General features: G+C 58.5%; 6 protein-coding genes across 6 annotated transcripts; 3 read left to right on the top strand and 3 right to left on the bottom strand.

Moving 5' to 3' along the window:
- Positions 1-12: 12 nt before the first annotated feature.
- B0T15DRAFT_424637 (Vps53-like protein) lies at positions 13-3,111 on the top strand. The gene is made up of 2 exons (XM_062865616.1): positions 13-162; positions 254-3,111. Exons 1-2 carry the CDS (start codon positions 123-125, stop codon positions 2,761-2,763), a joined length of 2,550 nt encoding a protein of 849 aa, XP_062725488.1. The 5' UTR covers positions 13-122; the 3' UTR covers positions 2,764-3,111.
- B0T15DRAFT_497953 (nitrogen permease regulator 2) lies at positions 3,106-4,920 on the top strand (the record flags this gene model as incomplete). The annotated part of the gene is made up of 3 exons (XM_062867295.1): positions 3,106-3,322; positions 3,391-3,900; positions 3,995-4,920. Exons 1-3 carry the CDS (start codon positions 3,280-3,282, stop codon positions 4,918-4,920), a joined length of 1,479 nt encoding a protein of 492 aa, XP_062725487.1. The 5' UTR covers positions 3,106-3,279.
- A 231-nt stretch (positions 4,921-5,151) lies between these two features.
- Positions 5,152-7,092, bottom strand: B0T15DRAFT_367087 (uncharacterized protein; the record flags this gene model as incomplete). The annotated part of the gene is made up of 2 exons (XM_062864178.1): positions 5,152-6,784; positions 6,857-7,092. Coding segments are annotated over 2 exons (1,869 nt in total), but the record flags the coding sequence as incomplete, so codon positions are not given.
- A 549-nt stretch (positions 7,093-7,641) lies between these two features.
- On the top strand, positions 7,642-8,356 carry B0T15DRAFT_488416 (CybS-domain-containing protein; the record flags this gene model as incomplete). Its single annotated transcript, XM_062866510.1, has 3 exons — positions 7,642-7,804; positions 7,862-7,879; positions 8,004-8,356. 3 exons carry the CDS (start codon positions 7,642-7,644, stop codon positions 8,354-8,356), a joined length of 534 nt encoding a protein of 177 aa, XP_062725485.1.
- Positions 8,357-9,405: 1,049 nt separating this feature from the next.
- Positions 9,406-11,149, bottom strand: B0T15DRAFT_481299 (uncharacterized protein; the record flags this gene model as incomplete). Its single annotated transcript, XM_062866016.1, has 5 exons — positions 9,406-9,467; positions 9,530-9,843; positions 9,906-10,277; positions 10,344-10,931; positions 11,004-11,149. 5 exons carry the CDS (start codon positions 11,147-11,149, stop codon positions 9,406-9,408), a joined length of 1,482 nt encoding a protein of 493 aa, XP_062725484.1.
- A 1,676-nt stretch (positions 11,150-12,825) lies between these two features.
- B0T15DRAFT_481298 (uncharacterized protein) lies at positions 12,826-15,019 on the bottom strand (the record flags this gene model as incomplete). Its single annotated transcript, XM_062866015.1, has 2 exons — positions 12,826-14,679; positions 14,738-15,019. The coding sequence occupies 2 exons, from the start codon at positions 15,017-15,019 to the stop codon at positions 12,826-12,828; spliced, it is 2,136 nt and encodes a 711-aa protein (XP_062725483.1).
- Between the last annotated feature and the right edge of the window lie 271 nt (positions 15,020-15,290).

Below are 15,290 nucleotides of genomic sequence, written 5' to 3'. Positions count from 1 at the left end.
GCAGCGATGTGTCTTGGCATTCATCCCATTTACAGCAGCACCGCCAGTACGTGTGTGGTTGGAGTGCACCGACAAGTGTGTGTGCTCAGAAGAACCAACGGAGAGACGAGCTCCAGGGCACCATGAACATCGCAGCTGCGGATTCTCTGTCTCTTGATTCAGGTAATGAGCCCCGGTCTTTCTCTTCACAGGCCTAATCAGGGTCTCTGAACCGCAATGGAACATAGCTGACTTGTTCCTGGTACTGGCGTAGTGGAGTACGACCCGATCGCGCATCTGAACCTTCTCTTCTCGCAACCGTCCACGGTCGCCTCGGTTGCGCGTGTCTCGTCGACGATCCAACGGCATAAAGATGAGCTGTCACAGTCGATCGCAGCCCTTGAGACGGCCCAGGCCTACGGGCCCGACTCGTCGCTGGAGCGCATGCAGTCGGCACAAGCCGAGCTGGCCTCGCTCTTCCAGCGCATCGAAAGCGTGCGCAGCCGGGCCCTGCAGACGGAGCGAGACATCACCACCATGACAGCGGATATCAAGCGTCTTGATGGCACCAAGCGCAACCTGACGCTCAGCATGACCGCATTGAAGCGGCTGCAGATGTTGACAACGGCTTACGAGCAGCTCCGCGGCCTGGCCCGCACCCGCCAGTACCGCGAGTGCGCCGGGCTGTTGCAGGCCGTGCTCCAGCTGATGCGCCACTTCAACAGCTACCGCAGCATCGAGCAGATTGCCGTCCTGAGCCGCAACGTCAGCGAACTCCAGCGCGAACTGCTGGAGCAGGTCTGCGAGGATTTCGAGATTGCGTTCGCGAAGGGCGAGGTGGCCGCGCGCCGTGGTGTCTTAGTCGAGGCCTGCCTGGTCATGGACGCCTTGGGCGAACACGCCAAGACGAGGCTGGTGACGTGGTATGTCAATACGGAGCTGCGCGAGTACCGCCAGGTCTTCCGGGGGAACGACGAGGCGGGGAGTCTGGACAACATCGGACGGCGCTATGCCTGGTTCAAGCGCATGCTCAAGACGCACGAGGACGAGCATGCCGCCATATTCCCGCCCCACTGGCGCGTCAGTGAAGCACTGGGCACGGCATTCTGCGACGGCACCCGAGAGGACTTCAAGGGCATTCTCGAGAAGAGCATGCGCAGGATTGACGGGCCTAAGCTCGACGTCAATCTGCTGCTCAGTTGCCTGCAGGAGACGATGGACTTTGAGCAGAGCCTAGAGAGGCGGTTTGCCAGTGAACCCCGGGCAAGCATCGACACGCTGAGCTCGGCGGATGACAGGATACAGAACTTCAACGGGTCAATATCCGTCGCCTTCGAGCCGTACCTGAGCCTATGGGTCGAGTCACAGGACAAAGCACTGGCAAGTATGGTTCCCCGGTACAGGACGCAGCCGCTTCTACCTCCCGACGAGGAGTTCTCGCCGCAGGCTGTTATCCCGTCAGCGATCGAGCTGTTCCATTTTTACAAGCTTACCCTTTCACAATGCGCCAAGCTTTCCACCGGCGAGCGGCTGCTCGACCTCAGCAAAACATTAGCAAAATACCTGGACGAATACGCCCAACAAGTCCTCGTCAACTTCCTGCAACGGGGCGGGCCCCAGGGGCCCCAAATTCAAGACATCATCCTCGTCCTAAACACGGCAGATTTCTGGTACACGAATACCAACCAACTGGAGGAGAGCATCAAGAAGCGTATTGACCCCGACATGGCATCACGAGTAGACCTCTCCTCGCAGTCTGACGCCTTCATGGGCGTCGCCAGCGCCGCCGTCATGGCCCTGGTGGCCAAGGTGGAACTCGACTGCGAAGGAGCGTGGCGCGAGATGAAGAACACGAATTGGAGCCGCATGGAGAGCGTCAGCGACCACAGCTCCTACGTCGGGGAGCTCCTCAAACACGTAAATGGCAAAGCCCAAGAGATCCTTCCGCTCGTCATCAAACCGCAATACGCCCGCGCCTTCTGCGACAACCTCGTCGAACACCTCGCCACGTGCTACATCAACAACGTCGTGCAGTGCCGCCCTGTCTGCGAGGTCGGGGCCGAGCAGATGCTCCTCGACAAATACGTCCTCACCAAGTCCCTCGAGAACCTCCTCTCGTACCACAACAAGCCCTCTTCTTCGGCAGGACCCTCCGCCCAACACCCCCAGCCGCCGGCAGGGTTCGTCAAGCGGGTCAACCAAGCCATGACGCGCATCGATCCGCTCCTCAAAACGCTCCAAGTCCGGCCGGCTCCGCCCGAGGGGCTCGTGCAGGCCTACCTAATCCACATCGGCGACCGCTCCGACACCAACTTCCGCAAGATCCTTGAGCTCAAGGGCGTGCGCAAGCAGGACCAGGCGCATCTGATGGAGCTGTTCGCCATCCACCGCGAGGGCTCGTCCATGCAGCTTGTGCAGAGCTCGCCTCTTCTCACACCGCTCATGGCGGCCCCCTCGGGCGGGTTGGGCAGCTCGGGGATCGTGGGCAACAGCGCCGCGGCGGCCGTCGTGGCCAGCGCCGGGCTGCAGGGCCGGTTCGACGCGACGTCGTTGGGGGAGAAGCTGCTGAATGCGGCGCGGGACGGGGTCGAGAGGATGGGGACTAGTACCACGGTGGTGCCGGGCGGGGGTGTGGTTGGGGGAGGTGCCGCGCCGGGGGAGAAGGCGACGATCAATGAGAATCTGAAGAACATTGGCAAGTTCTTCCGCAGGGATATTGGCGGGCTGGGGGCCAGGTTTGGGAAGAGGGATATTACGCCTACAGGTGGGGTTGGTGATGGGTGATAGACAGGGGAGATTGCAGCTCATAGCGGTATATTTCTGGTGCATACGGAGTAGAGAGTGTGTGCTTCGCGGAGCCGACGGTCTCTGGCTTTTCTAGAGAGCGGCGTCAGTGACACAACACCTATGTTGTAATGGGAATTATCAATAACACCGTGACACCATGCTATTTCCTAACTGGGCCATCTTATTCGTCATGGCCATGGTCTGCTTCGGAGAGTCGGACGGTAGGACGGATGATGGACCTTGCGTGAAGGGATGGCATCGATGGAAAGAGTCAGGGTTAGGGGTGTATATACGTTCGATTCCGATCCCCGAATCCAGAATAGGAAACAATGCTCTCTCCTTCCAACAAGCCTCCCCATCAACTGTTTCACTATATCTTGGGCCTCATATTTTTAGGAAGGGCACATGAGAAGGCCGAAGCTAACTATAGACTCCTGATGACCAGGCGGCCTATTTCTGTCAATGCCGTGAATTAGCGGCAGGAATGCAAGTGAGAACGCTCACAAGCTCACAATGATTCAAGGCATCTTCTACGCCCGCTTCTTCCCCAAAGAAGGTTTTCTCATGCCTAGATTCCGCCCCCAACTCAGGGATTACAGTATTATTACTGCTAACACCAACCAGGGACCAAGATCGTAGCACAAAGCCCGCCGGGCTGTATCGTGCCCGTTCCCGGCGGCAGCGGCAGCACCAGCACCGCCGCCAAGCCGCCGCTCCTGGACTTCAGCGTGCTGCAAGAGTACATCATCCCGCGCGAGTCCTTCCGCAACCGCTACATCACGGTGGCCGACCCCGAGGGCAAATACTTTGTGCTCGGCTTCCCCGTGTCGATCCCCAGCCCGCGCTACGACCGCAACGAGTTCATCTTCAACTTCGGCCTGGTCGTCGAGAGCGATGTCGACCAGGTGCCCTACGAGCGCGTCGTGCGGCGGCTTGCCGTGACCTTTGCCGAGATGGAGAAGCAGAGCGGGTACCTGAGCCAGGATGTCGATGGTGGCGGCAGTGTTGGTGGCAGCGGTGGTGGTGCTGGTGGTGTTGGTGGTGGTGAGCACCACGCCAGGAGGCCGATCGAGTCGTTGCTGGAGATCATCAAAGAGGATCTCAACAACTACGGGGAGTGCATGATCCCTGTTGGTACGGTTACCTCCCTTTCTCTTTCCCTCCCATTCCTTTCTATCCGTACCTATCACCCCTACCTTGACTTTACTATCCTAACATTTCTCTACAGACGACGCCAACACCATCAACATGAAGCTCTTCCCGCACCACCCGACCCCGTCCGACGTCAAGGGCTGGCACGTGCCCGTGGCCAAGATGAGATTCGCCGACATCGTCGACCCGACGTGGGACCTGACGCTGCAGCGGGTCGTCGCGTACATCGACGGCGTCTCGGACGTGCGCCGCATCGCCTTTCTCGCCGACGTCTCCTTCGAGCTCACAGTGCTGGCCCTGCGCCACCTGCTCTACTACGACACCATCCTGCTGCTGGACATGTTCTTCTTCGGGGCCTGTTATGCGCCCCGCCCCGGGATCCATGAGTTTATCGCCAATGTCGGCGGGATGGTGGATGAGTGTGCGAACTATGTGTGCGTGGGTGCTCGTGCTACTACTACTACTACTACTAGTAGCAGCGGGCAGGGAGGAGCAGGAGGAGGAGGAGGGAGGGGGATCGGAGACGGTGATGATGATGATGATGATGATGACGGCACCGAGAGCACTGATGACGGCGAAAGTAACGCCGCCGCCGCCGCTGCCGCTGCTGTTCACGGCCACCGCGTGTCCAACTACATGCTGATCAAGCTGATGACGACCTTCTGCGTGGGCAAGACGGTGATGGAGTGGCTCAAGGGCCACATGGACGCCGGCTTCGACGTGATGCGCTTCATCGACGTGCGGCGGCTGGTGCAGTTCGGCGTGATCAAGGGGTGCCTCTACCGCGTGCACAAGCACGTCGTGTCCAAGCAGTACCTGGCCGCCCTGGCGACGGGCCAGGCACGCCCGGTCGCCGGCGGCGATCCGCTGCAGAAGTACACGGACGGGTGTCACACATTCGACCAGATCATCACGGAGCAGAACCTGACGGACGCCGAGATCATGGAGAAGTTCAGGAGCTTTCGTGCCCCGGCGGGTGATTTGACTGTTTTATACAGGTAATAATATACATCAGTTTTGAGTCGCTTATACATAGGTAGCGCCCCTCGCCCCCCCTTACTTTTCCTAGTGTTGGTAGCCGAGCATGCGCTCACCTCTTATGATGGGATATACTACCACACGCCAGAGCAATTTCGTACAGTATCTTACAAATCGCCTGGATACATCTTAAGCATCTTCCCCTTCCGACGCCGCGGTCCGCGTCTGCTCCCTCCTGAGTTCCGCCCGAATCAGCGCCTCCAAGTGTCGTTGTGCCTCGGGCTTCTGCTTAGGGAAGTTGATGTGCCCTGGCGCCTCCTCCTGCTGCTGCTTCTGCTGCTCGGCTTCTGCCCGCAGCGCCTCCTTGACCTCTTCGGGTGTTATCTCCCCGTCTTTAAGCGCCTTGAGCAGGTTCCGCAGACGGCGCACAACACCCGTGAACTCCTGGCCCGGGTAGGTCAGGCCCGAGGCCTTGTACTCTTCGTCGCTGACCATCTGGATGACGCGCAGGTTGTGCTTGCCCTTGCGCAGGATCAGCAGCTTGCCGTCGATCAGGTACCTTTGCGTTTCCTGCGGGAACCAGAGCTTGATCGGGTTCCACGTCAGCTGCGCCGGGTCCATCGGCTGGCCGTGCCCCGGCTTGCGACCGGGCATGCCGGCGATGTGGACGGCCTCTTGTTGGGCGAGCTTGTGGCCTTTTGTCGCGCTGTCCGCGAAGCCGGCGGCGTACAGGATGCGGCCAATCGACTTGTGCATGATCAGCGATTCCGGGAGTATCATGTCGACCCGCGGCGCGTTGTTGGGCGTTACCGGCCCCTTCGGTTCCGCGTACTCGCCGCCCTCCGGAGCGCTGCTGGCCAACAGGGGGATGGCCGCGCCGCCCTTGCGGTACATCATGCGGTGCTCTGCCTGCGTCCTTTGCGCCTCCGCTTCGCCGTGGACTAATGACAAGATCTCGTAGGCGAGGCGGTGTTGTGCAACACGCTTCGACGGGTCTTGATTTTGCGCTTCCATGGTCTGCTGGATCTCGCTCATGGGAAGGAACGTGAGCAGCTTGAGGAGGTTCTCCACGTCCGCATCAGGCCGTCGGACGAAGTAGCGGTACAGGTCGAAGGGGGACGTCCTGTGCGGATCGAGCCACACCGCATTTCCGGCGCTCTTGCCGAACTTGGCGCCCGACGAGTCCGTTAAGAGCGGCACGGTAAATCCCACAGGGTCGTCCAACTCGGAGTTGGCAGGAATTCTCTTGGCCGGGTCCGGCTCATTGTCCCGGGCGGCCTTGACGATGTCGATGCCGGTGATGATGTTTCCGTACTGGTCGGAGCCGCCAATCTGCATCTGCACCCGCTGCTGTCTGAAGAGCTCCCACCAATCCCAGCCCTGCATGATCGGGTAGCTAAACTCGGCGAATGAGACGCCATCCCCTTCTGTCATTTTCCGCTTGACCGTGTCGCGCGATAGCATGGGCCCTATCCGGAGGTGCCGTCCCACCCTCTTGAGGACCTCGAGCATGGGCATTTTGTTCCACCATGTGTTGTTGTTCACCAGCCCGCGCCTCCAAGCCCATTCCTTCTTGTAGCCGTGCCTCCGAGCCTGCTCCTCAACATTGGTCCATAGCTTTTTGATCTGAAAGTGCATCTTGGTGACGTTCATAGCCAGATCCGCGCTCCCAATAACAGCCCGCGTCTTCAGCCGGTCTGTGGGGTCTCCAATCTTGACGGTTGATCCGCCGAGGATGGTGAAGGCTTTATATCCGTGCATGTACATCCAGAAGAGCGGCATGAGAGGGAGCAGGTGGCCGACGTGCAGAGAGCTTGCCGTGGGGTCGACGCCGACGTAGGCGCCTATCCGCCTTGTCCTCATGAGTTCACGGATCGTCTCTCTGGATCTATGCCCTTGTCTGTCAGAGAAACAGGAAACCCCTTTACGACGGCTTGGGAACACAGTGCGTTCAACATACCCAGCTGTATCCTTCACATAGCCGCGCTCCTCCAACATGTCCCAGAGGTTGGGCAGCTTCCCCTCCTTGATCCACTCCGCTCGTTCCTTCCATTGCGCTTCTGCTTCTGCCTTTTTCTGGAGATATTTCTGGGAGATCCCCCTGCGCTGCACGAGCGCAACTCCTCTGGCGTGTCCGAAGAGGCACCTGTAGCAGGCAGAGCCTCTACTGAGGACCAGCGCCTGCGAGGGCGCCATTGCCACGCCCAAGTCTTCCAACTAACTCGATGATGGTGACACGGTGCTTGTGCGCATCCTATAGTTCCGGGAGGGATCAGGGGGACGTTGTCGTCGGCCGGTCTACCAAAGTCATAGCGATGCGCTTCAAGGGCCTGAGTTTTTTACACAGTCTACCTGTAAATTACATAGTGGGCTGTATGTGCGTACTGTGTATGTACGCAATCAGTGCCTTATCATGCCGGTTTCGCTGATAAAATTAGTTAAACGCGGCTCAAGAGTCAAGGCTTGGCTGCCGCTGCGTTAAAAGGGAACGAAGAAATTCCCGTTCCGACCCGGCGCCTTCCATCCATCTCGGTGGGGGCTTTCGGCTGACATCAACGGCGAGACGATTGGTAGGCGTGGGTTCCGATTGCCGAGGAATCAGAAGCACGCCCGTTTCGGCAACCCATTTTCGCGGGCCTCCCGTTGTTCCGTTGTCACTTTTAAGTTCGTCGTCGAAACCCCCCAAGCAATCGCGACGCCGGGCAGCTGAACCAATCGACTGCTGCACCCTGCCCGACACACACCATGGCATCAATTTCTCGGTCCTCCCTCCTACGGCAGGTTGCTTCGGCGCCTAAGCTGTCGATTGCGGCGAGGCCGACGTTCCAACGGAGCGTCATTGCCAACGCCGCCCGAACAACTGCCTTCCACACCTCGGCCCGGAGGGACCTCCTCCCACCACTTCCCCGTGCGTAGCGTTTTATAATCCGTTGGCAGGAGAAGCAGTTGCTAACCAATCGAACAGAGCGTGTCGAAGGGACAGGTATGAGCGGCATTCCCCTCCCCAAGGCCCTTAATAATAGCCCCCCTCCCCTCCCTTCCCCTCCCCTCTCAACCAACCAATACTCCGTCTCTCTCCTGACATAGACCCCGTTGTCCTCCCTCAGTGAACGACCCGGTCCGAATACCGCCCTACTCCCCGGCGCACGGGTCCTACCACTGGACGTTTGACCGGCTGGTGGGCGCGTCGCTGGTTCCGCTCACCGTGGCGCCCTTCGCGGCCGGCTCGCTGAACCCGACGCTCGACGCCATCCTCTGCGCCACCCTCCTGATCCACTCGCACACCGGCTTCCAGAACATCATCGTCGACTACCTGCCCGCCTACCGGGTGCCCCGCGCGCGCAAGTTCTTCGTCTGGGCCTGCAACGCCGCCACCGCCGTCGTCGGCCTGGCCCTCTACGAGTTCGAGACTACCGACGTGGGCATCACCGAGACCATCAAGCGCATCTGGACTGCATGAGCTTGCCTGGGCTGGACTGGCGGGTGTTGGATCTTGGGTGGGGGCAAAAGGAGGAAAAGACATTCTGACAACATCTTGAGGCGGGTGTGCGGGGTTTTTATGTGTAACAAACTTTCCCCTTATGATTACCACCAATATCCGTTTCCTTGCCGGGTTCGTTGCGAAGCGGATTCTCCTTTGTCCCTTGGTGATGGTTTCTGTCCGTTTTGGGTGATGTTAGTGAACGCAGGAGGTTCAAGGAAGAGGGAAGGGGGCGCACACGCTGTGTCACCCTGTGATGTTAAAAACCCGAGACTGATGGAGGACAGTCAATTCGATAGAGTATACTTCGTGTGTGGCACCTCCACCCTCCTTCCCACGGGCTGGCCCATTGGCGGGTGATTATTTGACTGGACTCTGGGGACAGGGTCGCCCTGACACAAATAGACGGAACGCCGGGATGATGAGACCCTGCCTTTCGGCTGGATTTGATGTTATTGACTCCACGGACAAATGGCAAATTGTTGGGGAATACTCTACTATTCTTCATCTAAGAAACTGACGGTAAACTAACCAGAGATAGGAGATCTAACCCCTGGAAAGAGGAACTTAAGCGCCTTCTCCATCTCATGTAGCCTTCTGGCAGAATCGAATGTCGTTCCGTCGTCCTATTCCATTGCAAAAAAGCAAACAGAAGAAGCCGCTACCAAAAGGGAAAAAGGGAGAGTGCTCCGGCCAAGCTTGAATCTCACGCTCCACCCTGTTCCGATCAAACATGCAAACATGCGCTCCCTCAAAGCAGCGGGAACACAGGACTAGCGCAGACTTGGGATAACTCCTCCGAACAACTCCTCCGAACCGGCACTGTTCCAGTCGGATCAGACTTCAGGAGCGCGCAACACCCAGTCCATTCAAAGAAAACATTGAAACCAGAGCCAATAGGGGTATCAATCCGCCGTATAGAGAGCGCCACCCAGAAACCACAGACCAGCAGACAAGCAATCCGTCTCCTCCCATTCGCCTTCCTCCTTTATTTGCTTTAGTAACGTTACCGCCTTCTCTACCTAATGTTATTGGGCATACCCGTTAAGACGGTTCTCGAGCGCAATCTTGACAGTCTCGCAGTACCTCGCTGAAGGCCGGATATCAGCACTACCCACGCCTGTTCTGCACGCCGAGGGAAGAAGAACTCACCAGCAATAATCCACCTCTTTGAGACTTTCTCTATTGATGTCATCAAGTTCTCAACCCTCGAAAACCAGTCGGCGTCCTGAAGCACCCCATTGCCATGCGAGATGAGTAGCAGCGAAGCATAGGACATGGCGAACGCCCAACAAGGGGCTTCAACCCCGGTGCTGAGCCGATGTTCGGACGCCGCTATTTTGCCGGCCTTGCCATGGATGACGGTGGTCAGAACCCGAATCCTTTGAACGGCTTGGGGGTCCGAGAGCAGCGACAATGGATCTGCCCCGCCGAGAAGTCCGGGGTGGTTGAGCTTCATCAGGGCTCTGGGCGGGTCGGTGTTAGTTGGGTTGGGTCTCTGAACTCGGGTCACCGTTGAGGGACTCACATGAGGTCTGTGCCCACGGCTGCGTTACGGTCGCCAGCCCTCCACTTGGCCGCACTAATGTCTTGGGCATGTTGCCAGATCATGGTGGAGAGTGTCTTGGTATCCACGTTCCCCGGCAGCGCAGGGTCGGATAGCTGTTCCAAGACCCGACTCAGATACCATGCAGAGGTCGCTTCCGGCACAATCATTCCCTCGATCCGGTCGCCGTTGGAGTCGCGAAATCCCTGCTCCTGCCCCTGGGCTCCTAGCTGGAACGGCGAACTGCTGGCCAAGTGCTGGTCGAAGTTTTCCGGCAGGGGAATCATAGAGACTGCCTCGAGACCCGCCGTGTGCATTGGGAACGTTTGGTCTTGGTATCCAACGTTCAGCAGGCTGCTCCGTGATTAGCTACCCGATGCCCGACCTCGATGAAGGGGGGTTGGCGGATTTGTTTCTTACCAATCGAGATAAACAATCGCCCACCACAAAATGGAGTAAAGCTTCAAGTCTCTCGCCATGGAGGCCTTGCGATCCTCGGCCCAAAACACCGCTCCATGCCAACCAAACGCTTTCGTCATCTGCAGGCAACGGCCCAGGGAAAGATAGGCCTGCTGCGGCATCGACTGCGAAAACTCGTACATGGCGACGAGGAGCTCGGCTTGCAGCAGTGGTACCGACATGGGCGCTTTGCTCTGGACAAGACCCAGGATGGCCTTGGTGGTGTGGTACACGGTATCCCCTATCTTGCTCGACTTCTGATTCGGCGGGCGCGCCATGAGGGCCATGCAAAGAGCCAAGACGCTCGCTTCGGCCGGGAGCTTGTCCCACGCCGTATCTAGTTGCCTCTCATAGCTGGCCTTCTCAACGATGGTGAACCAAGTATTGACGCCGCGGAAATACAAGGTGACAGCTTCCTTCACGCGTTGCTTGGTGATGAGGATGTCGAGGAGAGTTCCGAAGGTGAGCGTGTCAATGCTCTTGGCGGAGGATATTGGTGAAAGCAGGCCATCTTCTGACAGATCCTTGAACTCGCACGTCCGGGATGCCCTAGCCAAGAGGGTGAGCGGATCATCGCCCAGAATATAAAGCTGCAAACTGTGTGAACGCCTCGACACTCACTTGGCGCAGTTGGTACAGGCAGGGCTCGCCCTGTCACAGCGTTTCTTCAATCTCTTACAGTCCACGCAAGCACCCTTTGGCCTCGTATCCTGGTGCTGAGGGATTGAAAGTGAAATCGGGGACAATGATATCGATGAGGTGGACATGTTGGGAGTAGGCATCAGCCAAAGCCGCCGCAGTCAAAACAACACACGGAACGGGAACAGGCCGAATGCTTCCTGGCCATGTTGGGGCGGCGAATATCTGTCATGTTTATTTAAGATACAGACTAGCAATTGAGGGAACCCTCAAGGTTTGGCGTGTCGAATACCCATGCGCGTCCCGCCATGCATCGACATCAAAGATGCAGAGGGCTGCGGGAGGAGGCACAGCGGGTACCCACAGATCCGGAGGGCAGCCCATGCAGTTGGCCCGGTCTGGATCATCCACATGGGTTGGCGCAAGGCCGGCCAATGGGCCAGAGAAACAACTTGGCGGCTCAGCCACAAACAGCAACGGCAGGTCTACCAAAGCCAGCTACGTCGTCTATGGCGTCTATTTTCGGTGAGTTTTTGAGCAAGCTCCTAAACAGGAAATCAGCTCACTCATGGATGGACAAACAAGTAAAGCTCTCAGATGGAAAGCAAATCAATACCTTAGGCATATACCAAAAATCGTATGTGACAAGGTTGATCAGTAAGCTCTAGTTGACGGTAACAGGGACTGATGGTAGAAGCGTAACGAACGAAGGCAGTAAATACATAAGTGTCATCTTCTATGGGCGTCGAGCTTATTACGCCAGAAGATGTTCAGACAGATCATCAGTCATGATAAGCTTCCTCTCATGATGTGTTCAGTGGTGGTTTTGCGGATACCGCGCTTAATCGACAGACCCACTGGGCTGGGCGATCTTGCCCGTGCTTCTCCCCCTGGCGGGGCCCGGGTGATCCCGCCGGTTGACCCCGCTGTCGCGATTGAAATGATCTTGGGTGTTTTCAATGGTTTGGATACACCTCGTCAGGCCTGTTGCGTCATCTTACTTGGCGCTCGGTCCAGGCTTCCATTCAGCAAGACCCAGCCTCCGGGCGGTGTGCGTCGGAAGCAAAGATGGCCGCTGCAACGGCCTTGCAGGACACAACAAGCCACAACTGGTTACTAGTAAGCCAAGACGAACCTGTTGTGGGTCACGCACGAGCCACCTCTTAGTGCTACGTACTGCTCAACGTGGAGAAGCTAGGTGGGCTGCCTCAGGACGCCGATGTTAATGTGCATGGACATCCCCTCCACCGAATTCTACATTATGATCCCCCACCCATCACCCTCCGAGACTCAGATTCTATACGTATCGGATGCACGATCATGCAAGATCTGTGTCTCATCTCCCTGGAGGGTTGGAATGATGCGACTGTGGGAGGCATTCAAACCTAGGCTTGAGTCTCTGGCCTCGGCTCCTCAACGGCCCGGGGGCTTAGACCCTTTTCCTGCACCCATGCCTGCACCACGGTGATATCTACTACTCGAACCGCAGGTTTCACTTTTGATCATCCTGTTTTCTGTTCTGATAATGAGTGGCTCGATATACCAATGAAATCCACCTCCGTGACATACATTCATAACCATTGCATATTGCCCGTTTCCTGCCGCTCTCAGATTTATCTCGAGCTCTCAACCCAACCGCCTACGGCGCCAGCACCGCTCTCGATTTCATGAAAGTGTGATGCGCCACGGAGCATTCTGTGCCGTACCAGGTCGAGATACTGGGAAATTCCCCCAGCATCAGTCGTCATAAATGAGCGTCATCCAACCCAGTTCCTCATCAAAAGCCTCGCTTTGCGCCTTCCTCTCACAACAGCGCCAAATCCTCCGCAATCGCCTGACCACCCATCTCCGCCTCCGACCCGGGCGTCGGCGGCGGGAGGTTCTCGACCTTGGTGCACACCCAGCAGCTGGCATACATGTTGACGCGATCGATGCAGCTGCCGGGCTCGCGATCGCCCACCTGCTTGCCGACGAACCCGTGGGCCTCAAACTCGCGGATATACCACGGCTCGCGGGCCGAGCTGCGCAGCAGCACGCGCCCTCCCGTCTTGAGCGCGCGGTTGAGCTTGGCAATCTGCCGCGCGGCCATGCCGCCGCCGTTACCCGACGAAGGCGGGTCGAACCAGTCCATGCTGTCCATGACGATGGCGACCGTCAGCGTCCCCGGGGTGATGCGCGCGATCACCTCGTCGATCTCGTCCGTGTGGATGCGCAGGCCGTCGAGCGCGCCCGGCCGGCTGAGCATGGCGTGCGCCTCGCGCGTGAGGTAGTCCGGGTGGCAGTCGGGCGAGAAGTCGCCGGCGAGGCAGACGCGGTAGTACGGGTTGTCGGTGGCAACGTGGGTGGTTTCGATGACCGGGTCCAGCGTGTTGACCATGTAGTGCCAGATGGCGTGGGCGCGGGTGTTCTTGGCGGTTGGCGACGGTCCGGTGACGGCTCTGCTGGTCGCGTGGTCGGCTTCGATCATGGCGAGCTGGTTCTTGGGAACGCCGAGGGCCGCCCAGAGGAAGGCTTCGGAGCTGACGACCAGGTTGCTGACCAGGGGACTGAGCAGGGCCGGGCGGATCTTGGAGTGCCAGATGTGGCGCTGCTCGTCGAGCGTCTTCGCTTCCAGGAGCCCCTTGACTGCCCTGCGGCATCCGAATACGCATGAGATCCAGCGGAACACGCGGATGGCGTGCTTGCTGCCGCCGGTGTCGTAGAGCCCACGGCCGCGAGTGTTGGTGAAGATGGCGGCGTTCTCGAGCCAGTACTGGAACGCGCGGCTGGACAGGTGAGGGGACAGCTTGGACAGCAGCAGTGACCGGAACTCCGGGTGCTTGCCCTCGCCGAAGATCTTCCAGAAGTCCTCGTAAGGCAGCGCCGTAAAGGAAGCGACCTTGAGCTCCAGCAGATGGTTCTGGCTAGGGTTGAGGTCGATGGCGTGGATCCTGGCCGGGCTCTGCATGGCGTACGAGAGGATGTTGTCTCCGGCGCTCGTGATGGCCAAGACGACGTCGTCCGGACCGAGCTTCAGCAGCTCCGCGTCGACCCGGGAGTCCTCCCAGGTGAAGGCGTAGATGTACTCGTCGTTGAACTGGGTGTGCTTCTCGAGCTGGTCATCGTAGTAGATACGCCAGTGGTGGTTCTGGTAAAAAAACGACGGGAGGGGAACGTTGGCGGACAGATTCCCGACAGCAGCGTCGAACGCCTTGGACCGGATCTCCGGGGCTGTCCTCTCCACCGCGCGTGTCAGAGCGTTCGTTCCGTTCCGCTTGTTAGATGGGAAGAGATACGGCGACTCCGTAGCGAGCGCATCAATGCGTTCCACGATCTCGTGGGGCAAGCTCGACGAGGGGAAGGGCTTTTTGTGACAGCCCAGCCAGATATAGTACGGGATCGATCCCAGTTTGCTATTTCGGAGATTGGCCGTGAGAATTGTCCCGAACCGGTACTCCAAGTAGTCGCGGCGGCCGGGTTCGAGAGAGACCCGATCGAGCTCAAACCACGCGCGCCAGAAGGTCCGTCCGAGGTAGTTCACGTGGCGGCCAACGAGACCACCGGTGTGGTTCCGGAAGCTCACGTCGACCTTGGACTGAACGTAAAAGTCGACGACCCCCATAATGCCCTCGGGCGAAAGAAGCGACATCAGCGAGTCGACCACCGAGTAGTAGTCGGGCTGCCAACCTGTCAGCACTATTTCAGACTCCGTCCTACTGCTCAAGACTAGTACTTACGATCATGGACAGACTGTACGACATGGTGACCAGGTCGGCACCGCCGTGGTCCGGTCTGGGCGTGAAGTAGCTGGAGGAGGCGCGCGTGGGAGTCGTGCCGCCCCGATAGAGACCACTCTCATAGTCCTCGAGGCGGAACTTCCTCGCGTCCTCGCAGATCACCTTGACGTTCGTCCAGCCAAGGCGGGCAAACCGCTTGCGAGCCACCTCGCAGAGCGAAGGTGAGAAGTCGACCAGATAGACGCTGGAGAAGAACTCGGGGACATTGACGAATTCGGACATGGCCTCAATGTTCCAGCCCGTCCCGCCGCCAACCTGAAAGGATATTCGTTAGGGCCATGGGATCAGAGAGGTGGTGGATGGGAAACCCACGTCAACCCAGATGCGCCTGCGCCCAGCGCCCCCGTCCTGCTTCTCGGCCTTAAAGCGTAGCTGCGCCGCGGCGAGCGCCAGCATGTCCTCGCGGCCTTTGAGAAGAGCTTTCCTGGTCACATCGTACTGACGGACAGTCAGTTGTCTTGTCCTCTCCTGACTCGGCAAACGGGACAGCATT

The sequence above is a fragment of the Chaetomium strumarium genome, assembly GCF_033439665.1.
Source record: "Chaetomium strumarium strain CBS 333.67 chromosome Unknown B0T15scaffold_1, whole genome shotgun sequence".
NCBI classification, from domain to species: domain Eukaryota; kingdom Fungi; phylum Ascomycota; class Sordariomycetes; order Sordariales; family Chaetomiaceae; genus Chaetomium; species Chaetomium strumarium.
The sequence above is the reverse complement of the archived record's forward strand: the minus strand, read 5'-3'. Positions and strand labels throughout refer to the sequence as shown.